Raw genomic sequence first — 23,177 nt, 5'->3', positions numbered from 1 at the left:
GTTCTCGGATTTTTAAAAATGTAATTCGGGTCGGGTTGGGTATAATCGGGTAACGAAAATTTAATTCGACCTGTGTTCGAGTGTCAGAAATCCTCGACCCGCTCATCTCTAACAAATTGTCTAAAATTCCTAAACAATTAAAACACTTCCAGTTACGGGCTATTAAACCACTACCATAACTGCATGGTATATTGTATCGCACAAAAACACAGTCACGAAACTCCACAGATAAATGTGTGCTGGCTGTTCTGTTCAATCTTATCTTTTCTGCTGTTTTATATTGCAGAAAACATGAATTTGACATACCATTCCAGTCGAAACGCTTTTACCTGGGTATGAGTATGAGATATACATTTTTTTTCAATTTTCCATTCGAAAACATAATCATTGTATGAACAGTTGTTCAAATTACAACAGATCCGAATTCCGAATGCCGTTTTGTGTGACGGTCTCCGTGTATGGAAGAGTGAAAATGATTGTAAAAACAAATAAAATAGATATGAATATGAACGAGCATTAAACATGAGGTATGCTGGTTTCGGTACATGTATGTGAAATTTTTCCTTCGCCTTTTTTTTGTATTCTGTTAAAATGTTAAATACAACTCAGCTTTTCCGACATATTCATTGATTTTCTATCCTCCCTTCGGTAGCTGGGAATATTTTTTTTGCGTTTATATATAAAATAGTATGATCATGATGAAATATATGGTTTTCGGTAAAATGTAAATCTATACAAATTGTGTATGGCATATAGAATGTCGGGTAAATATGTCATGTATTATCCAGTTAGTAAAGTGGAAGTAAATCTGGAATATAATGCGGGTCTTTGTTTATAAACATGCCGAGGATAGAGTAAAATACCGTTTGAGTTGATATGATGCAGATGGATGGAAAACGAATAAACGGAGAAAATGTAAACTTGCAGAAGAAACTAAATAACACGGAGAATACCGTTGAAAAATAACATTGGCAGCCTAGATGGTTAAAAAAAAAGAAAATTATTCAGATGAACTCCTTTTGAGAGACATTGATGTAAACCTCCTTCGTCAGTTGATCGGAATTAGGCATGTTCATGTTCATGTTGATAGACTACATAAGTATTCGGTATCATATCATCTCATGAAACCTATACATCCATTGCGGAGAGATGTAATCTTTCATATAAAATATGTTCCGAAATCGACACATTCATCGTCCATGTATACTCACAAGCTTGGTGTTTTTTTTTCTGTTCGTTTAAACATCATTTTAACCCTTTTCATTGCATCGCTTTGCCGCGCTAGCGATGTAGAAAACGTTAATACCCTTAGGATGTTCTCTCTTTCAACCGGCAAGAAGTGAAAGAAAAACTGGAACACTTTTTTATGGATTTTCTTGATCATAAAATCGGTGCAAAAGATATTTCTTTTAGATAGTGCTATTTCAAAAGGAATATGTCACTGGAGATTTAAAGGGTTGCAGGAGCGAGAGGGATGATAAAAACTAACATGGAAAAAATTTGTTTGATGATGGCAAAAGATGTTTCAGGAGATTACGTTCCGTTATTCGGCGTAAGTTGGCTTTATAAAAGCCTTCACCGAATACTACTTTCATGTCTACACATATGGGATTCGTCAAGAAATTTCAATTTAGTGTCCCTATTTACGTGAATATACTTATACATGAACATGTACGAATTCATAAATAAAACATAATAATTTCGCTGCCATATCGTTCGGTTCAAATTGTCTGTACCTATTTATGGTTATATCGCAAGTCGGAAAAATTACTAAAATTACAAAGTTAAACATAAACATTTTCCAAACCGTCGTTAGTCAATTATATGCGATAAAAACATGATAAAAGTTGGGAGTTGCGAGAAAAAAAAACGAGAGCACACCAACCTTAATAAACGGCAATGATCGTTATTTCTCATGGCAAAATAGAAGCAATCTTTCCCAGTCTAAATCGTTATCATTGCAAATAAATCTACTTCCAAACTATCGTTTTGTTTCTTAATGGCCAGAGATTTAAACCGCATTTTGAACAAGAAAAACGAGATATGAAACAAGCATAAGAATGAGTCCGGAATTTCACTTCAACATGTATAGCACACACATCGAGGAAAAATACAATTGCTTTTCCTTAAAAATACGAAAACGTTAAATTTGTTGGTGCAAAACTTTTTCGTATGATATTGGGTTTTTTGGTTGGTTGTGACATCCCTTTTATTTTCGTTCTTTTTTTTTAAACATTTTTCGTTACCCCAGTACGTAGTACGGGAAATGAAGAATGGTTGATGGCATGTTACTCTTTACTATTTCTAACCAATGATATATCAACATCCTTCGACCATAAGCTTCCAGTTCAATTTAGATTTTGAAACGATTTTCTAACAAAAAGACGCCGCCGGCCAATTAACCAAAAACCATGAAGCTACGAAACTCTGACGCAAATGTCAAATAAACTCCAAGTCAATTTTACATTCTCTCCAGTTCTTATCTCTTGTGGGTTTGTGTGCATTTGTGTCTTTAAAATGAACCCATTGAATATAATGTGCAAAGAAGCAATGTACTCGAAATTTGTTTTCTGCATTGCATTTTAACCGATTCAAATGTTCTACAATCAAACTGAATTATCATTCATATCAACATTCTATTCACACATTTCATACAGCTTTTATGTACCCTCGGTACTGTAACAGAGCTTCAGCTTTATTGTTTGCTGCAAGTCAACGTGAAGTGTTTATAATCAGAAATTTTCGTTGCAATAATACGAATAAAACGTTTTCCCAGCATCAAGAAATGTGCATAATATTTTCATGATTCCATGTGACGGCGTGTTACGTCAGTTGCATAAATGGTTTTTCAGAAAATGTTTAACTTTCAGCTAGTGGGAGTGAAAAACAAAGATTTTTTTCTCGTGCCTGGATATTTAGCGTAAATCCGAAGATTTAATTTCACATCAACGTCTCAGCGCCTTAATAAGCATGTGTATTAGACAGTATGTAATGAAAACAGCACATGGAATTACCCATTTAAATTTCACTGCGAACAGTTTTCTCTTGACTACACAACCATTATTCGCCTTCGTTGCGATTAAAATGCTTTGGAAAATTGTTATGAAACTGAGCGTGCAACTTATTCCTTCGAGAATGTTCTGACATATTTATGTGATGCATTCTGAATGTGACATTGGTTAGACTGTACGAAACCGATGTTAATTTGATGACTGCATCGTTTGTTGGTAGATAGTTGATTTTAATTTGATCTCTAAACGCTTTGGATTTATTTTACGAGTTACCTGTGTTGCTAAGCGTTTTCGAACGGTAATGGAAATGGCTATACGTAATTCGCAATTGTTTGCCTTGATATCGCAATTGACCTCAATTCACTTTTACGGAGATAAGATAGAAAGAGCAGATGTACGTTATGCATTGTCATCTAAATAAGTTCTTATCTTTGTAATGAGCGTGTTATTTCTTCCTGAATTCAGCGTATATTATGATTTCAGTCTAAATTATCGCTTGTAAATATTCGTGCAGTTAGCAGAAGACGTCGTACACAACGATGAAGTCTGCTCTGGATGTGACGCAGGAACTACCTGACCAAAAATATGTTATTGTCGTAAATAGCCTCAGTTTAAACAACGTGCACTCGAAGGAATATAGCGACCTAGTTAGAATTCTGCTCGATTTTTTATTTATGTGGTTCCAAGTGATCTTGATTCTGGTTCCAAGTAAACTTGAAACCCAATTTCCAAGTGAAATTGAATCCATGGATCCAAGTTCACGTGAAACCATGGATCCAAGTGAACTTGAATCCATGGTTCCGCATTGTTCCATTGGTCCAAATGACGATACACTATTTTGAGATAAAAGTTTAAGTTTAACTGTTCCCACTACTTTCCGTGTAGTTTGTATTTGTATTGAGGCTTTTTTTTTGTCCCAGACGGAAGGTCGTTATACAAATGTTCATTTTCATCAAAACTTTTATATTTCATCTTCAGTCCGAGATTACAGGCTTCAACTATTTTCTTGCGTCAAACTTTATAAAATACTCAGGAACAAATGTAATGACTCCCGTGTGGAAATCAGTTTCCCGAGGCAACTTCGACACATCTGGTACTGATATATCAAAATTTTGCAAAATTGCTGTTATCACTAGAAACAGTAAATTTCTACCATGCGTCTCACCAGCGCATAATCGTTTGCCTGCAACGAAGACATTCAGTTAAAATGTTACATTTTCATTCCAAAAGAATTACCTCCTCCAAATGGTAGAGAGTGATCTTTGCTCAAGTCCAATTTTCCCTCAGTGTCTAGAAATCTTTCGGGAACAAATTGATTGGGATCGTCCCATCTGCTTGAATCCAAATGCCCTGATCTCAGACCGGTAAATATAGTGCAACCCTGATTGATAATGATACATTTAGTGCCTCTCAAACAGAGAACAGTCTATAAGGAACCTACTTTTGGGATATCGTACTGTGATAACTGAGTCGATTCTAGAGCTACACGTGGAACACCGTTAGGCGCAAGTGTTTGATATCGTAAAATTTCCCTTATCGACGCTTCTGTGTAATGCATTCTTTGGAAAGAAAAGAATTAGTGCATTCGCTTACGTAAATTTGAATCATTCCTTACTTGCTCCTATCATCTAATGCAGGCAATCGTGAACGACCAACAATCTGATCAATTTCCACTTGGATCTTTTCTTTAATTTGTGGGTTCAAAAGCAGTTCTCGTAAATACAACGATAACACCATTGTTGTTGATATAGTAGCCGGATTAAAGAAATCCAAACATGTCAAGATAAGCTGATCGTCTGGAAGATAAGTTATTTGTACAAAGAATTTCCGAATGTTACCTTGCAACGTTCATACAATGGAAGTCAGCATGCTGATAATTGCGGCTACGTTGTGTCGCTTTCATTTCCTTGAAATACACATCCAGAAAATGTCGGACATGGTTCTCATCATAGGATTCATACTGTTCGTCGATTAACTTTTTCATAAAGTCATACTGAGCGATAGTGGCTTTCTTAATCTTGTTATAGTCAGATTGATTTGGGAATATTTTCGCTATCCATGGCATTAAACTGAACATTTTACCATAGCTGTCAGCGTCTTTCATGCATTGGTCGGTATGTTTTATGACACTGAAACATGTTATCCTGATCCTGATCCCTGATTTAATAATCGACCAAACTTACCGCAACAATTCGTCGTGATTTTCCCTGGGAACACGTTCATTGCACAATACTTTTAAAAATGAATTCGAGGCCAACGTGAAAAACACATTCGGACACAACACCATACCGTCCTTAAACATCTCTCTTTCATGTGGATATTTCGGTCCATTCTTAATAATTTCAATCAGTTGCCGAAGCTCTTCCTCTAACTCTAATTCAAGTTCACTGAATCGACGACCGAAACCGAAATCACGTAGATGTCTCAATGTAAATCGTCTCTCATCACGCCAATGGAAACCCTGGGTGAACGTAATACCTACAAAAATGTTAATTGAAATCAGGGATTTCTCCTCACGAAACAGAAATAATATTCACCTCTGCTAACTAAGTTCGGATCACGCACTTGTGATAAAAGTACGTCTGGTCGACCATCCAATTTCTCATTCAACGTAGTTTCTTTAATACTAGCCGAATCGTTTGCGACCACTGTTAAAAATGGGCCCAAATACAGACCGAGGACATTGGTTTTGTAGAATTTGCATAGCTTGTCGACTGCAAACTGGAGATGTTTGTAATTTATGATAAGAAGGAAGAGGTATGCACCGATGAACGGTAGACGTGGCGGTCCTGCATAATAATAAAAAGTGAAACTTCAAATTTAGGTCAATTAATTCAACAAAATCTAAATGTTTCGTATCATAAAACGTTAATCGTAATTAGAATAAGATAACCAAAAATGAATCACACATGCTGATCCTGTTGTCTAATAGATTAAACGTTGCTTGCTGATTTTTGTTTATTATCTCATCTAACTGGTCTCAATTATTTTGCCATTTCATCAATCTCAAATCTCTGATGTAAGCTATGCTGATAAATACTAATGATTTGATAATAAAATTTGCGCGAAACGAAACATTTCACTATCAAACACTTCACTACAATTCTTTCTACTTTAAACCGTTAATTATTAATTAATCTTAACGGCAAACTTCAATGAATGCTTTGGTCTGTGATATTGTGCTGATTAAAAAACTGTTTATTCATTGCGAGATTCAGTACGAACAGGTGCAAGGTCAGACCCGATGATACTCAGTTGTTAAGATCAACAGTAGATTACGTTATCAGATTACGCTCAAGAGGATATTCACGTTAAATATATCCGTATCCATAGACAATTTCTTCAAAGTTTAAAAGTTAAATTTATTGCTACAAATGCATCGAAAACCGTACTTTTCATGTTTCATGAAAAGTCTCGGTTTAATGTGTTTATTGACCTCGGCTACGCCTCGGATCAACAAAATTCTACTTTTCATCTTTCTATCCCTAGTTATGTAATAGTTATTTCCTAACGAGTGTTGAAATGTCGCGCCTTCGCCGCTTATTTACCAAGTCGTTTATATGGTATGGTTAGGGAATGCAATCCCGGTACCAATCCCGGTACCAGTACCGGAAAATCCCAGTCCCGAATCCCGGTATTGATCAAAAAATCCCGAGATTAGTACCGAAATTTAAAATCCAGTTTTCACCGACAAAAAAGTTTCGAAAAACTCACCTGTTGGAGGTAACTTTGTCTACAGGTAATCTACATTATCTGCCGCAGCTGTATTTTTTGCATGGGGCGCTACAGTTGTGGCAGCTATTGTATATTACCTGGAGACAAAGTTACCTGCAACAGGTGAGTTCGAATCTTTTTTGTCAGTGTTTTTTTTATAAAATTTTGAAATCGATCAACTTGTATGATTCAAACTACTATGGCAATATAAGATAAACATTGAAACATAGGATTAATTAACGTTTTTCTCTTATGTCGTATTATTTGCAAACACAGAAAAAGACGTTTTTAAAACTACGATGGCTAGCAACGCACTTCACGCATGCATGATCATAGTGGTCGGCTGCAGAAAGTACTCTATTTTACATGGAAATATTTTTATAGTGTTCTACGTTTGTATAATACACTGTCCAGTTTCAGTACTCTATTTAGAGTATCATCCAAGCTTGAAGTGTTTAAAATCTTTCTGGTGAGTGTCTGCTGCTCATCAAACCAACTAGCGTTGAATCTGAACGTGCATTTCCGGCTTGCCGTTACTTGCGTAGTAAAATATATTGTGGATTTAGGCGATATTTCACAAAACTGCCACTAATTGACGCTGTCGGAAAGTCGGTCTTCTGTCACTTCACACGATTTATATTTTCAAAGGCAGCGTGCTTGAAAATTTACATTACCTAACAAATCAATTAATTTTTAAATCACAAAGCACAAAAATTTGCGATTGTGACGACAACAAGTCCCACAACTTATACATTCAAGATTGAACGATGATACGTTAAGTGCATTGTGAGCATTTTTCCAAAGAGAAAATTTAATTTACAATGTGACATCTACGCTGTTGCAAACATAAGTTAAAGTTACCCGGCCTTCACACAGCGACGTAAGTATCGAATTTATTTTGTCGTAGTGTCAAATTTGATATTTAGAACAAAATAAATTCGATACGTGTTTCACTGTGAGTAAGCACACTTAACTGTACCATTAAAAAACTTAAAAAAAATGAGAATAAAATGAAAATAATTTCTTTTAAATACTGATAATTAATCCATATCTTTTCAGTACCGGAAATCCCGGTACTGGTACCGGTACTGAGTTTCTCAATCCCGAATCCCGGGATTCAAAAATCGGTACGGGATTGCATTCCCTAGGTATGGTATATATGTTCTAGTAAGATAAAAAAGTGTATCATCTTCTTGATAAATTTTTTCTAGAGACGTGAGGGCGTTGCTGGTCGAGCCGAAGGCGATAACGTCTCGATAACAATTTTATCAAGAGGTGCATAGGTACATGTTGTGAACTCCAAAACCAATTCTCTTGTTTTCCCTAGTGATGTAATTCGACTCTAGAGAAAGCAAAAGAATGCTACATGCATCGAAAACCGTACGTTACAACCTTTCTTTTGACGTTCTCAGCATGCAATAGTATTTTACATGACTAGGGATAAAAAGATGAAAAGTAGAGTTATCGTGTGCATTTTGTTGATCAGAGGCGAAGCGAGACTTTTCATTTTCTTTATTCCGAGTTATGTAATGGATTTTACATGCTAAGACCCTATTTGGCCCAAAAGCACATAAAATTACAGAAAACGGTTAAAACTCCAACTGCCCTTATTTCAGTGTGGATTAATTTTAAAACCAATGAGTCTCTATTCGGCTCAATAGTACATGTGATTACCTTTCTAATGACACCCCACATGACCCTGTACGGCTCGTGTACCCGGAGAAATTTTGGTAAGAAAAGTGCAAGTTTTCGGTTTTTGATCACCTTTCACCAGTCACAAAAGCTTCGAAGAATTTTTTTGAAAGTGGTTTTGGGTTCTAGGGTCGAAGTCCTTTCTAGGCACATATAAAAAAGTCCACTGGAAAATGCGTCCGATTTCGGTAGGATGTTTTTCAAAAGAATCCCTCAAAAGAATTAAAAGTCTCGGCTACGCCCCAAAACAACAAAATTCACAAGAACACTTTACTTTACTTTTCCCTGGTTATGTGAATGACTAATATGCGATTAAGCTCTGCTGTGTTCTGTTGCAATGTGCTTGTAATAAAAAGCGATACTTTGAATGAAAGATTATTTAAAAACAAAGGTAAAGCCACAAAGAACACAAAGAATAATTAACAACACAGTTGATGACTGCCGCCATTAAAAAACGATTGATCGTAACCGCAGAGGATATTGGTTATTCATCGCTGATTCATATTATGAAGACGCAATTTGAGCTAAAAGGAAGTTTTCAAAAGCTTGTTTTCCAGAAAAAAACATCATTTAGTTGGTATACGCTTTTGACGTCTGTTCATTATTTGATGTTGCTTCTCTTGAAGCATTAATTAATTCTTTTCTATCTTACATAAGATGCAAAGTATCGAGGTGCAAGGTTCAATCTGATTGAAACTATAGCGTTTCTGCGTTTAAACAACACTCAAACATAATCCGGTGCTTTGTTCTTATGGTTTGGTTTATCTCAAATTTCAAATCTAGTGGAATAACAACTCGTCAGAATAGTTCCATTTTGGCAATCGACTGGTGAAGTCGTTTAATAATTGGTAAATTAGTTCCCAGATATATCAAATGGAGGGTCGTTAAAAGACTCTAAGTGGAAAACTGTGAAAAATTTTGTGAGCTTCTGTGAACAAAGTGTCGTCATGTTTCCGTGGTTAATGGGCTTCGCCCATATGTAATGCAACAACGAATCATCACATTTACTCAAAATATTCCTGGTATGTTCTGTAATTTTTTTTAACTGGTAATACTTAGTAAATATTGTCAGAGAATCCGACATGAGCACCTGTTTCAAAATTGTGGCCGGTTTTCACAAAACCACTTTCTTATGACACGATATTCTTCTGCACAAACTTTTACCTGGCGGAAAATTGGGCGGCTTAAAGAACATGTACTTGTAAGCCTTATACACTATCAATCCAAAACAAACGGCGAACAGCACAACCGAAGCCATATTTTCCTATTTTAATATTTTTTCACGACAATTTACAGAATTAAACTGAGTGCGAGCTGAATGAACACTCTCTATTTATCTGAACGAATTTGGGTTGAAGACTTACGAATTTTAGATACGGTCGTTGAACTGATAACGTATTTCACAACAAAAGTCTATCACAAAAACCAGTAGCTTTGCACCACTGCTGAGCAATTCATTATCTATTCCGTATACACAATTTTCCACTCATCATTCTTGTTGTATAATAGTAAAATATCTCCTGCACATTCCTCTGTCAAACAGTGTCACTTTAATTTTCGAAATCCAACCGAACAATATTGTAAAACCCTTTACAACACATTTATATCATCCCACAGAGGAGAGATAAAATACATTCCGATGAAACCGAAAAGCGACAGAATCTGTCTGTACAATGTCTTCCGAATTCATGTCATCGATATTGCACCATCATTGCCTCGAGTCATTGTGCAAGTTCAATTTTATATTAAGTTTCACTTCAATATAACGACTCTGGAAACCAGAGTGTACCGAACACAAAAAAAAATATTTTTTTTTTGCAAAACGAAGAGACTCAAAATCCAATTTCCTAACATGCTTCAAGATATATATATAAAAAAAAGTCCCATATCCGTTTATGCTTCTTCGTGTACGAATTTCTATATATTGTGCTTTTATACGATGATGATGATCATAATATATATGAGGATTCATCATAAAAAGTATCATTTTAAAGCTGCTGCTGCCGTTTCCATTTTACCATATATGCGAAGAACTCGAATTATATCGACATAATTTACGAGCAACGAAGTAACGAAACTTGCGGTTCCTGGTTTTCTTATTGCGTACATTCTTATTATTGTATGTGACTGTTCTGTGCTTTTTCGGTTGCATTTTATTTGAATCCGGTCGGTAGTAATGGGTGTTGGTTGGCGTTAGAATCCGATATTTTATTATGCTTTTTTCTGGTTAGTTTTGCATTGTTATACAAAATGTATTTATGCATGGAAAAGGATCAACTTTTATGGTATATGGGAACTACGATAGAACCAGCTATGTGTGGAAAAGCATCCTCAAATTTATGTTTGGAACAATTTTCTCAACGCAATATTTTTGTGGTTTTTATATTGAAATTTTTGGATGTATTTTTATATGCGATTTTTTTCGGGAATGTTTTTATTTTGCTACTATAAAAGTTTGAACGAAATTCATTGCGATGATGGTCTGGAGTGTTTGGCTAAAAGTTTGCAAATGGTTCGCATTCGATGTTTCTCTTTTTGTGCTGATAAAATCCAATTTGAACAAATGCATTCAAATAAATATAGATGCAAATGAGTGGTAGAGATGCAGACGTAGAAATAATCCGGACGTGTTATCGGGAAATGATTTCAGTGGTAATTGGGATCGAAGTACAACTTTTTTTCAACAAACAACAAATATTTCTGTGAACGGGAAGGGACAAAAGTTTGTTGGTTTAGAGACCTCAGTAACAGCGGCTAAAAACAATTTCAGTCCAGACCACCGGTTTAGCGTGACTTTCGAACCACGCCTCGATGTATGCTCTCTGGGAAAAGTTAGGTGCTCCGACTGACATATTAGGGTTAGGTCAAAACATCATATCGCATTGGTGTCTTGGCCTTTAAGGAGCTTTCGGTAGCTTTAGGTTTCCTTTGTGTTCTTCTGAAATATTCCAATTTTACCATGGAATCCAAAAGAAATTAGCAGCTTTCTAAAGCTCCTCAAAGCACACAAACGATGCGATACCGTGTTTTGGCTTAACACGGTAGCCTAGATGTAGATGCATGCAAATCTACGGCAAACAAGTCATTTAGTGTACACATCGTTGCAGCAACCAAACACTCTGCAACTACCCAAGTTATGAAGCTTGGGTGAACTGTAGGACGTTACCAATACCGCAATACGAAATAGTCGCTAGAAAAATTCCATGTTGAATTGTCTGACACGGGAATCGAATTCGAATAATTTTGGTGGAAGATTATAGTACAACATAGCCACTGATCCATCCCATCTTATTTAGGCTTGATTAAGTCTCAGACCAGCCAGATTCAATGATATGTACTATTTATGCTTAGCCAGGAAAAAATATTTTGTCAAATGAAATGAATTTGCCATAATGAGATGTCGGGTGGAGATATAAAATTGTTCTGTTCCATTCAGTTGATATATATCTTTTCTTGTCTGTTTATGCATCCTTTTTTATCAATAACCGTCAGTGTAGCCCATCAAAAAACAATAAATCTACCCCAAAAACCAACATTTATGAAATTAGACAAATTTCCTTAAAAACTCATGACTGTGCAATAGATAAGTAAATGTTGTGTAAAAGCGAGATGAGCTTAAAGGAATGGAACCCTTTTTTTCGCATTCAATTTCAATGCTTTACATCTCCGCTTACATAAACATTTCATTCATTTTGAGCGAAGTTATTTAATTCGCATTGAAGACATTTTATTCCATTAATGTTTTCCATGCGAAATTAAAAAGAGAGGAGAAAAAAAAAACCTAATGTGAATAAATGGGGCAAAATTTCCTAATCTGTGTCATTAATCAATCACATCTGGCAATCCTTTTTCTTGCAAATCGTACGAAATAAATCTGTTAAGAAAATTAAAAGAAAAGACAAAATGCAAAGGAGGAAGAAAGAAAATTCCTGATTTAATAAGTAAGGAAGGGTTCGTATTTCGTGTTTAATTACAATTTTGCTTTCTGTGTGAACATGTGAAGTGTACGAGAACTTTAGTTTAGATACTTCGTATGACTTTACTAAGTCATGATATTAACAATTTTTTTGAGATAGTGATCACAATCCTTTAAATACGACAGATCACAAAAATGATATGTCTTCCATCTAAAGATAAACTGAACGGACACTCCCTCAAACTATCATCCCCATGTTATTTGTGTGCACATTGGTTTTTGGCCCATAGTAAACGATTGATTCCATTCCACATTGTTGTTGCTATCGAAAAACCGAACCATATATAGTAAATTGCCACATTGTACTCTATTACCAAACCCTTTAATTAAAGACCCGAAATCAGTAAAATCCAACCCCTGTTGTACCGAAACACATTCATTGAACCTGGTTATCAAAGGTTAACAATCGCCATAAAGCAACAAACCCAATAATAGACAATTGCTATTCTTCGTATGTTGTTAATTCACTCCTAAATTATGTATTAACAGCGTAAAAAGTTTCAGCTATTAATAACAGACCGAAAAATATCGTCACTGGTATCGGTCGTCGTGTTAAAGTATAATGGGTGTTAGTTAGCCGAAAGATTATAATCAGCTGTAACGGAAAAGGATTTAATATCTTACTACAGCTTTAATGAAAATGTTGTCATTGCTCTATATATACATGAAATAAATACAACTTTTACCCAGGCATATTCAACTCCTCTTCTTTGTAAAGTGAAAGGGTTAATGGTGCATGGTTTTTTCCCCTCCGCTTTCCGTAATGTGCCATTGAGGCATGGATTTCATTTTATTTGCGAATAAATGAATTGCAATTTCCGATACCACCCCGAATTCTCGCACAGCCTGTATTTGCGATAAATATACACATGAGTGTAATTAATGATATTGCTGGGGGTTTCTCTTTTTTTTTCTGTTTCAACTTTTGTTGTCGGACGAAATATTTTCCATGGTTTCTGTTTGAGAATGTTACAGACAAAAGGGTTAATTAATCAACAATTTTTGTTTTGTGTTTGCTCATTTTTTTGGTTCTGTTTGTTTTGCTTTAGTTTTTATAATGCTTCCAGATCGTTTTGGTGTACGGAAAAATTCTTTTTTTGTTGGTAAAATACATCGTGAGTAAGGCATTTAATTTGCCCAACCATATCCTGTATAAGTATTGTGGATTCTGTTATGATAAACGGGTAAAATAAATCATTTAAAATAATAACTTTCATGGGAATCGCCTGTGGAAAATAAACATGTTACGTGCAAATGTTCTTCACTCGGCACTTTTTTTTCGAGTCGGGAACTTAACAATGCAAAAAATATGGAAAACTTCAAAAGAGCAGTGATGTTACAACATTATGTTGTAGTTAGGTTAGAAGTGGCTGCTGTTGGGTTTGGAATATTATTTTGTATAAATGATGTAAAATAACTTCAACAAATGGCATTAGTAACACACTCCATATATAGTAGAGAATTCAATGTTGTCGTAAGAGCGGCACGTGGACTTATGAAGGCACACGTATCGGCTGGATCCCATTTAGAATAATTTTAAACACACATCTGTGGAAAAACTAGTTTATCTTTGAGTGGGGCTGTAAACTAAGCGGAAGGTGTGGTATGTGATCTCCCTTTGAAGATAAATGAATTATCTCACAGAAACGTAAGTTATTTTACTCAACAAAGCAGGAAATAAATTTTACTAACTACTCCATGTGAAATTGACCATTACATAGCCATTTGTTCTCTGTGAAAATGATCCATTCCATCCATTTTCGTTTTCTTGGGTTTTAATCAATTTTCGCATGGGACTCTACACTTTCCGAAAAGACAACATCAAAGTTCAAAAACACACTTGGGAGTTAACTTTTATATCAAACTTGTTACTCCATGTAATGAATTACTTTCGGAGCATCTACTGTTTCACTGGGCAATTTTAGGAACTGACCCACTACAACCTCAACAGTTCATTAAATCCTGAAGAGAATCGGTTTCAGAGATTTTCCTTTGAGAAAAAAATATTTTTCGACTTTGACCAATTTTTTGAATTCAAATGTCAAAAAATAAATTCCACAAAAAAAATAGACTTTTCTTTACAACATGTCGAACATATCCTTTGGAAGTGGATTGATATCTCTTCTTGCTTACGAATGAAAAATCATAGAAAAAAAAGTGACATAGCGGCCGCTCACCAGAGAACCATAGAGCTGCCGTCTTGTTCCCACATCAATTTAGAATCAGGAATCGATACGGAACAACCTACGATCAACGATTTTGTAAAATGCACGATTAAGCCCTTTTTTCAGCCTGAGCAGGTCCACTAGAGACTCTGCGTGCATGTACAGTATTTTATCAGCAAAACCAATGTTTGAAGCATTTACTATCATATGCTATCCAACGCGAAAGTTTTGTGTTCTAGCTGTCACTTTACTTTGTAGAGAAAGCATGTCAAACTGGGCATTAGTGACACATGAAGAAGAAAGTTTAAAAACTTTTTTTCCTGTCAAATTTTTGAATAACTTATAAACAGACAAGTTGGTACAGAAATTTCATTTTTAAATGCCATTCTTCATGTTAAACTTTCTATGCCAAAAACAGCCAAGTCAGAACCAATATTTGCAAACTGTTTGCTTGTTAGATTGGCGTCTCGAAGTCGAACACTGAAACTTTGAAAGGTGTTTAAACTTTTAGACTTTACTTGACTCATGAAAATATTAAAAATATTTTCTTTGACAGAATTTGTTAGTGTTTGACATTCTACATCATATAAAAACGATTCCCAATTATTTTTCCTTTACTCTTTTGCATTTTATCCGGTTCCACTTCAAATACACATTCTATGTACAAAAAAAAATGAAATTCTGCTAGCATTGACGCTAAATGTTTCACTGAAGCGTTCTAAACGAAATGCAATTGAATCTATCAAGTGCAACAGTTCATTACATTACATTTCAGGCAAACTTTTTATGTTTTTACCAAATATTTTTCCATGCTTCAAATTCACAATCCATGCTTTCATTCCGATCTACATATACGGTTTATATGTTTGTGCATACCGGCACTCATAAACACTCTACTCTCATCCACAACATTAAAACATTATTTAATATATCGCATGAACGAAACCATTTTCATTAATTCCAAATGAATATTCAACAGATTAGTTGGAACGGAAAACTTTGTCTCGGTTTTACGTTGGAGCACTAAACATAACAGCAAAAATTACTGTTAAGAGTGCTAGAGCAAACTCACATGTATATATATATATGCACACTTTAACCAAGTGCTGTGACTCCATTACTTATACTGTTCGCATATCTATAGATATTTACATCTAAACTGGGCAATTCATACAGCTATAAGAGTATCCGCACTGCGTGAATATGTGCACGGACAATAATTGGAATTGACGATGCTTAATAGCTGGTCCATAATTATTTTGTGAAATAGTAACGAAATTGCTGAGCATTTGGTGGCTAGTTGTTTCACTTTCGGTTTGAATTCTCTTTGTAACTTGTCAATTGTTTTTAATCCATAATGTACACCAAGCTCGTAAACCATATCCGTTTGAAAGCAATTTCGGAAAGGTAATTCCGACAATGAAGAAAATAGATGAAGGTAGAAAGAGAAAGAGAGAACACCCCGTCGACCCGATGATTAAGATCACACATTCAGAGTAATGTTCTGAACATAAACTATGTGATGGCAAATTACAACATCATATAACATAACTATTCCTCTTGGAACCCTTTCTAAATTGTGTAATTATACATGCATGCTACTCCGTACATGCTGAAACGGTTTGTCTATAGAAAACTATCTTGTAACAACCTTTAACCTCTGTTTCTTAACTAATTCCAACCTTTGTCGACAACACACATTTATATGGTTATGTTGTAACGAAGGATACATCCATGAAGCTACAATGTGTGTGGATCATCATTTCGGCTGAGATTTAATGAATAATTTCGTGATATTCTTCTGCTTTTTTTGGAAGCCATATGTGCATGGTTGTTGGAAAATGTGTTACATAATTGATGAGCAGATGTGGGTTAAAGTCATGAGATTTTTGGGTCTGAGATGAATTTTATAGGATGTTAAGTTCATCAAGTGACTATTTGTTTTGCTTTTAATGAAGTAAGTTTTTCTCTGCTATATTCTCCCAAACGGTATTTAATATTCTCAATGCGTCATTTGTCAGACATTAGGGATTTTTTTATAGTTTTCGCGGAAATTAAAATCAAAGCAAATCCGGCTCAAACTGTATCGATTTAAGAGCACCATTTTCTGTCTGCCATGAAATCGGGATCAGATTTAATTACTTCGTCAATTAACTGAGCGTTGATATTAAAGAACTTACATTTATAAAAAACATCATTCAGGTTTAAAATGAAAGTAAAATAACCGTAAGCTTACGCCCAAAACTCTTGGATCTTTTGTCCTACATAAATAACTATATTTCAATCTTCGTCTGTTTATTTTGAATGCTCATCACTTTCAAAGTTTTGGGTAATAGACCGGAATATATTTTTGCCGTCTTTAGTGGAATATATATCCGGATCTGAATAATAAATTTCACATAAAATGATAGCACGAAAATATATCGATGAAATTTTCTCTGAAAAGAAGTGAAGGTACCTATCTATATACGACAATGAGTAACTTATGAGCAAGCGGTATAAGAGCAACGGAAAAGTTTAAACGATTTCAAAAGTTGAGCGTCTTTGAATTTGCATGAATTATAAATTGAAATTATTCATAATTACTATGAGACCTACTCTAACTTTAGCGGGATAAAATAATTTTCGAAAAATATTTGTCCTATAAAATGAGGCTAAGTTTGATGAAATAAATTTTCGCAAACTTTATGGGATTATCTTGCTAAAATATTTATGTTTCTGACATATCTAAGCGACGAAAAAATACCTACGCCTATTCAAGAGAAAAGTAGGACGCTTTCTTATCTCTCTTATTTTTATTGAAATGGCAAAATAAAAAGCAGGTCATGTTCTCGACAGCCTAATCTTGGAAAACGATGCGTTGATGTTATCTGACAATTATAAATTATTGAATATAATGGATAATGGATGTTCGTTCGTGAACATAAATCTCTCTCTCCGATGGCATCCAGTGTGAAAAAATTCTTTGGAATTAGTGGTACACAACCACTCGTAATTTTCATATACTTGATATTAAAAAGCACAAAGTATTTTGTATTCTCATTGCTTAAAGGTAACACTAGGGACGTTTATTATGTCTGACTACACACACCTCGCAGTGCAGCTTGTGTGTTTTTTGTTTTGTTTTACACAACTAAAGTCGATTCAGTAATTGTTATGACTAAAATTCACAAAAACTTTATAAATTTTAAAGTTTTATGTAAAAAGTTAAAAGAAATGTACTCGGCGTCGCCTCGGTTGGCAACAAAAAAACACGTTCTGTAAAGCAGTCACATTTATTATGAAAAACAAAAAATTTACTTTACTTTACTAGGGAGGTATATAGCCACATTCCCTCACTAGTGAAAACCTTTTCCCTCGCTCGTAAGGCTTCGGATACTTTTACTCATCTGGACACGAGATATCAAATTACTTCACTGGTATAGTAATGTACTATTTGTACTTCGTGCAAATAAATGAAGTGGAATTTAACTTAAAATCTGTATTCTCGATAACGTTCTACAGCGCAAAATGCGATATCGAAAGTGATTTTGTGTCTGACGTTGCATGCATCAAGATGCGAAAATTGGTTAGGTTGTCTCTGTCACTAGATCAAACAAGCGAAGTGAGTTATTTATGCGACCGAGTAATTGCTTTTTCTTAGGCACTAAATGTGTAAATTATCACGCGAAGACGCGGGCCGTTGCAGAAATCAAGGTTTTGAAAGAACAGATAAGACACTTACGAAGGCGGGTGAAACACAAATCTTGACGATTCAGACATGTATATTGTTTGAAAAGTCAACTTGAAAACAATTTTTTTTTTGATAAGGGGCCGTTCATAAATTACGTAACGCTAGAGGGGGGAGGGGGGGTATGAGGCAAGCGTTACGGTTCTAACAAAATTGGGTCAAACTTGACCCTTTTAGCGTTACAGACCCGGGGGGGGGGTCTGAAAAATGTTGATTTTTGCGTTACGTAATTTATGAACGGCCCCTAAGTTGACATCGTCATATAAAATTTTTCAAACCTAGTTGGCGCTACAGGAAAATTTTGATCACACCGCCTTCGTGATCAACTCGAAAGTGTCTTAACCTGTTCTTTCAGAACCTTGGCAGAAATAACTATTTCAAGAATCACTGGGACTTAAAAATAGTGAAGTTTTGCATGCATATGTAAAGTTTCAAGTCTCTAAGCCTGCAACAAATAAATAAACAAAGTTAGAGTGTAGTCAGACAACTATGCAAGTCTATTCCCACGGAAAAGTTGTTTCCCATTCAACGCTAACTGTCTCTCGAAATCATATTCCATTAACGAATAAATTTTACAGTCATAATCCCCTAGTCACAGTTTCCTTTTTTAAACATTTCTCTGTACAGGAAAATGTTTTCTTTCACAAAGGAATTTTCAGTGAGTTTTCATTTTGCTACAATAACATGAAATGTAATTTCGCATCAGTTTTTATGCATTTTGTTTATCAACCATACCATATGAAAAAACGGGAGCCAAAAAGCAACCGTCGTGGAAATTTTCTTTTCAACACAACAACCGAATTATAGTTGGTTTCTTGCATTGAAGCTACTTACATGTAACTGAAACTTTACCGAAGATTTCAATTTCAGTTTGTGCAAAATATTCTGCTGGCGTGGTATTGTGTGTGATTCAAGTCTTTAGAATTTGGAGAGAGAAAAAAAAACCGAACAAAAATCGTTTTCTGTGGTGTAATGCAATTTTTTTCATTGAAAATTAAAAAAACCGGAAAAAAATAGGAACGCGAAAGACTGAGTTGCACCATTGAATGTTAAGAATTCGGTAATAGCTTTCGTAAAACCTTATATAACACCTCTTCTACATATATGACTTTAATAAGGAAGCTAGGATGCCACCCTCCTCGAATATTTCCTGTTCATGTACGAGAACTCGTTGCGAATAAACATTTGACAAATAAAGAAATGGGGTTGTTAGGAAGATGAGGGTGGGGTGAAAGCGAACGATCGTGTCGTTGCATTTCATTACCGGCTAAGTGGATATGGAAAGTAGAGGAATTTTAAACCGTCGAATGGAGATAAGGCACATTATAATGCATATTGTATTATGTACTGTGTACAAAGTAATTTGGGGTTTGATCTCGGATTTGATGGTATGTTCCTACACTCAACCGTTTGGAAAATGTTTTCTTGGCTAGTTGTTGTGGATGTGCTCAGATGTGTGAGAGAATCTTGATTATTTTCCTATTTATTTTTAGTGCGGTACTGTAAATGGGCGAATGATATTGAGCAATTTTAACGTGTTACGACATTTCGTATGTAATGGGTTTGAATTTTTGTAATAAAACGTTATGGTAGTTTTAAAACGAAAAAAAAATGCCGTTCCACCCGTTCCACGTTGGAATAAAAATACTTTCATGGAAATGTGTTCCCCAATCAGATAATGGAACATTCGCCAAACATAATTATGAATCGACAAGCATCTTATTGAAATGTTTAAATTTATTTCTCACACGAATATATACGCGCTCACTGGCTGGGTGTTCATTTAGTTCAATTAAATCATGCAGCGCGGCGAGTGCAAAAGGCCACATTTATTTCAATTAAACGTACGGTGCAAAAGAATGTTCAATTCGTATGATATATGGGAATGCCAGTGGAAGATAGGAGATAATGTTGGTGTTAACGGAGCTGGGAATTATGTTTTGATGTTTTACGCACCTAACATTTTCCGAATTAACGAAAAGTCCTAATGGTAATTTTTAATGTTGACAGCGCTGAGCGCTCACCACTGTGAATAGAACACAGACCATTATTCTGGTAACGTTTCTATTTTACCCAGGGAAAGGTAAAACTAATTGAAACGCTAGGCTCTTAAATTTAATTTCACTTTCAATTTATTGCGCGTTGAAGATCGATACCAATTTAGTGAGTGCTTCAAACAAACGCTCCCCGTTTTCCCATTTTACGACACAACAAATAATAATGAACTCAACTAATTGAAGTAAATTAATATCGACTGCCTTTCTCACACTCATCATTCTAAACTCACCATAGCCGGAAAAAAAGGACTTAAAACTTTGTTAAGCTTTTAAGTCAAAAATTGCTCTCTCGCATATCGTTTCGGTTTTCATCTTTTTCCGCGTTTAGTATATCAGTCAGAAAAAACAGTTGGCAGCCATTATCATTACAATGTTTTGAATTTTAAAAGCTTTTCGTTTCCCGCTGTCGCATCTTATAAAATTTATTATGAGAACATTATTCAATACCGAGGGGAGTGATGGGATTGTTTTAATAAAATATTAATTGGAATGAAATTATTTGCTGAAAAATGGGAGCGGTATACGTTTTGTGCGAGAGTGTGTTTTTCAAATGGAATAGAAAATTATGTTCCATAAATTATAGAAAAATGGTTATTTAGGGAAACGGCTTAATGTGTGTTGAAAAGAGTTTACATGGCCGTGATAAGAAGAAAGTTTTACTTTTCATCATATATTTATGTATATGATTCATCAAAAGTTAGCATAGGATAGGAGGAAAAGTAACAAGCGCTCGTTCTGTTTATGTTTTGAATTTGAAAATCTCATTTAAAGTTTCGCAAAACTAAATGGATAAATGGGTCCCGGATGGGAAATTGTGAATATTTTTTTTGGTTCTTGCCAACGTTGGCATGATTGTTAATGTAAAGTCGAGCCGATAGAGTTAAGTAGATATATATACGTCTTTGATGGGAATATATAATTTTTGTAGCGACAGATTGTTTTGTATTTACTTTGGTGAACCATTTGGCGACACTGGATTGGGGGAAGACACTTCTGACTTTATTTCTCATGCATCACGGTATTTTTGGTGGAATCACTTCAGTAGAGTACATGAGTAACAGTGAGATAGTTACTTATAATCACAACTGAGCGCTGAGACCATTGTGATTTTTCTCAACCTTCACTCGTCTATCTAGTATCTAGTACACTAGTAGGACATTTGTGTGAGTAACCTCAACCTGTTGTTTAGACCACACGCTTAACATGAATTTTGAACCACGCCTTGAGGCTACTTAAAACTTATTATTTTTTGTTTTCTTCTTTGAACGCATCAATTGCAGAACGTACGACGGTAGCAAAATTTCCGATCTGCAATGTCACGTCAAATACGATGATCGAAATCACTTCGAGTTCAGTTCATTTCTAAATTGTTAAAGATATTTCCATGAGACACAGTCATAGAGTTCAGAGAGTTAACACACAATGTCAACGGGTTTTTCGCCTAACTGACTGAATTAGCAACGAACAATTACAAGTAATACAAAGAGTCGTCACCGGTAGTACCGCTTCGGTACTAAATCCAAGACGTAACCTAATAACCGATTCAAACATATAGCTAACGCCGACCCGTTAGACTCACTTCACGAAAAAAATTGCCGGAGGCAATATCGACAGCCCCGAACGAAGTCAAATATCATAAACTCCACAATAGGTTTCTACTTACTCAGGGAGTCCAATTCGCATACAAACGTATGCGTAGACCGCAGTAATTCGCACGGGTCTAATCAGATGTCATTATTGTTTACAACAAACGACACGAATTATTTGTGTTGGGTATTGCGGTTGAGTTTCGAACCAACAACTGGAAATTCAATAACTCAATGTAAGTCTTGATTTCCACCTACGAAAAAAGCGCTACGTTTACGCTTTAAACAATAGAAAAGAGTCGTGATTCGGCTAAACGGAGGCAAAACGGAGCGGTTTTTTCGTAAGTGGAAATCAAGACTAAGATTGAATTATTAAATTTTCAGTTGTTGGTTCGAAATTCAACCGCAATACCCAACACAAATAATTCGTGTCGAGTCGTTTGTTGTCCACATTATTTTAAGATTGTTGATCAAGATTTATTGTTCCATTTTGGCTCACGAATTGGTCGCTGCAATTTCTCTAATTGTATTGCTTATTCGACCACAACTCCTAGATCCCGAGATAACAGATGAATGAATTCTCCTGTGAGTTTTATATAATGTCTGGTCTGGTCTTATTAATATTGAGAGGAAGTCATGAGTATGCAAAAAATAAGTTGGACAGTGTTGCATCATCTACTATCACAATTCGTTATAATGATTCGTGGCAAAAAAAAAGCTGCTATGTTGAATTGGGGTCGAGCAAGCTTCGATACTTCCAACAAAATATTATTCAGCTTCAAAGTCTTGGATACATAAATCCAGTCTATGTCCTTCTATGTCATTGATCGCAACGAAATAGTTTCAAATTCAGTCCAAATGGTTCAAAATAAACGTATGACATAAGTATTTATAGTCATTATAAAATAAGCAGCAAATATGTTAGAGAGATTGTGCTTTTCATTTATTATAAGTTGACCTAAAACTTGAAAATTATAAATAAATTCTCAACATAAAGTAGATGGGGGTAGCTCCCTATATAGAGTCAACTAATGATTGCCAAACTTTACGTAAAAATCGCATTATCCCTATTCTTTATCGCAAACATAAACGACCACAAGCGAATTAATGACCGATGAATTTTCAAAAGATAAAAATCAACAAATTGCGTGAATCTGACTCTTCGCTCGTCCATCATTATCATTATAAGTTTAAAAAAATTGACAAAGGGTACTGTGGTCAACACGTAGCTGCAAGATCTCATATT

At 35.2% G+C, this 23,177-nt stretch overlaps 2 protein-coding genes across 10 annotated transcripts in view; one reads left to right on the top strand and one right to left on the bottom strand.

Moving 5' to 3' along the window:
* The window catches only part of LOC119072068 (uncharacterized protein CG43867), a 178,504-nt gene that overhangs the window by 38,339 nt on the left and 116,988 nt on the right, over positions 1 to 23,177 (top strand). The gene's annotated exons all lie outside the window — the stretch shown is intronic.
* Positions 3,969 to 9,785, bottom strand: LOC119072158 (probable cytochrome P450 304a1). Its single transcript, XM_037177319.1, has 8 exons — positions 9,582 to 9,785; positions 5,549 to 5,800; positions 5,195 to 5,489; positions 4,866 to 5,140; positions 4,627 to 4,807; positions 4,453 to 4,570; positions 4,248 to 4,392; positions 3,969 to 4,194 (listed from the first exon to the last, which is right to left on the bottom strand). The coding sequence occupies exons 1-8, from the start codon at positions 9,673 to 9,675 to the stop codon at positions 4,010 to 4,012; spliced, it is 1,545 nt and encodes a 514-aa protein (XP_037033214.1). The 5' UTR covers positions 9,676 to 9,785; the 3' UTR covers positions 3,969 to 4,009.

This window comes from Bradysia coprophila, chromosome II, assembly GCF_014529535.1.
Source record: "Bradysia coprophila strain Holo2 chromosome II, BU_Bcop_v1, whole genome shotgun sequence".
Classification (NCBI taxonomy): Eukaryota; Metazoa; Arthropoda; class Insecta; order Diptera; family Sciaridae; genus Bradysia; species Bradysia coprophila.
The sequence above is the reverse complement of the archived record's forward strand: the minus strand, read 5'-3'. Positions and strand labels throughout refer to the sequence as shown.

Coding starts and splice junctions, on each gene's coding strand:
- LOC119072158 (XM_037177319.1), bottom strand. CDS start 9,675: ATGGCTTCGGTTGTGCTGTTCGCCGTTTGTTTTGGATTGATAGTGTAT. Junction 5,490..5,548: donor TCCGAACTTAGTTAGCAGAG/GTGAATATTATT, acceptor ACATTTTTGTAG/GTATTACGTTCACCCAGGGT. Junction 4,393..4,452: donor CACAGTACGATATCCCAAAA/GTAGGTTCCTTA, acceptor ATTATCAATCAG/GGTTGCACTATATTTACCGG.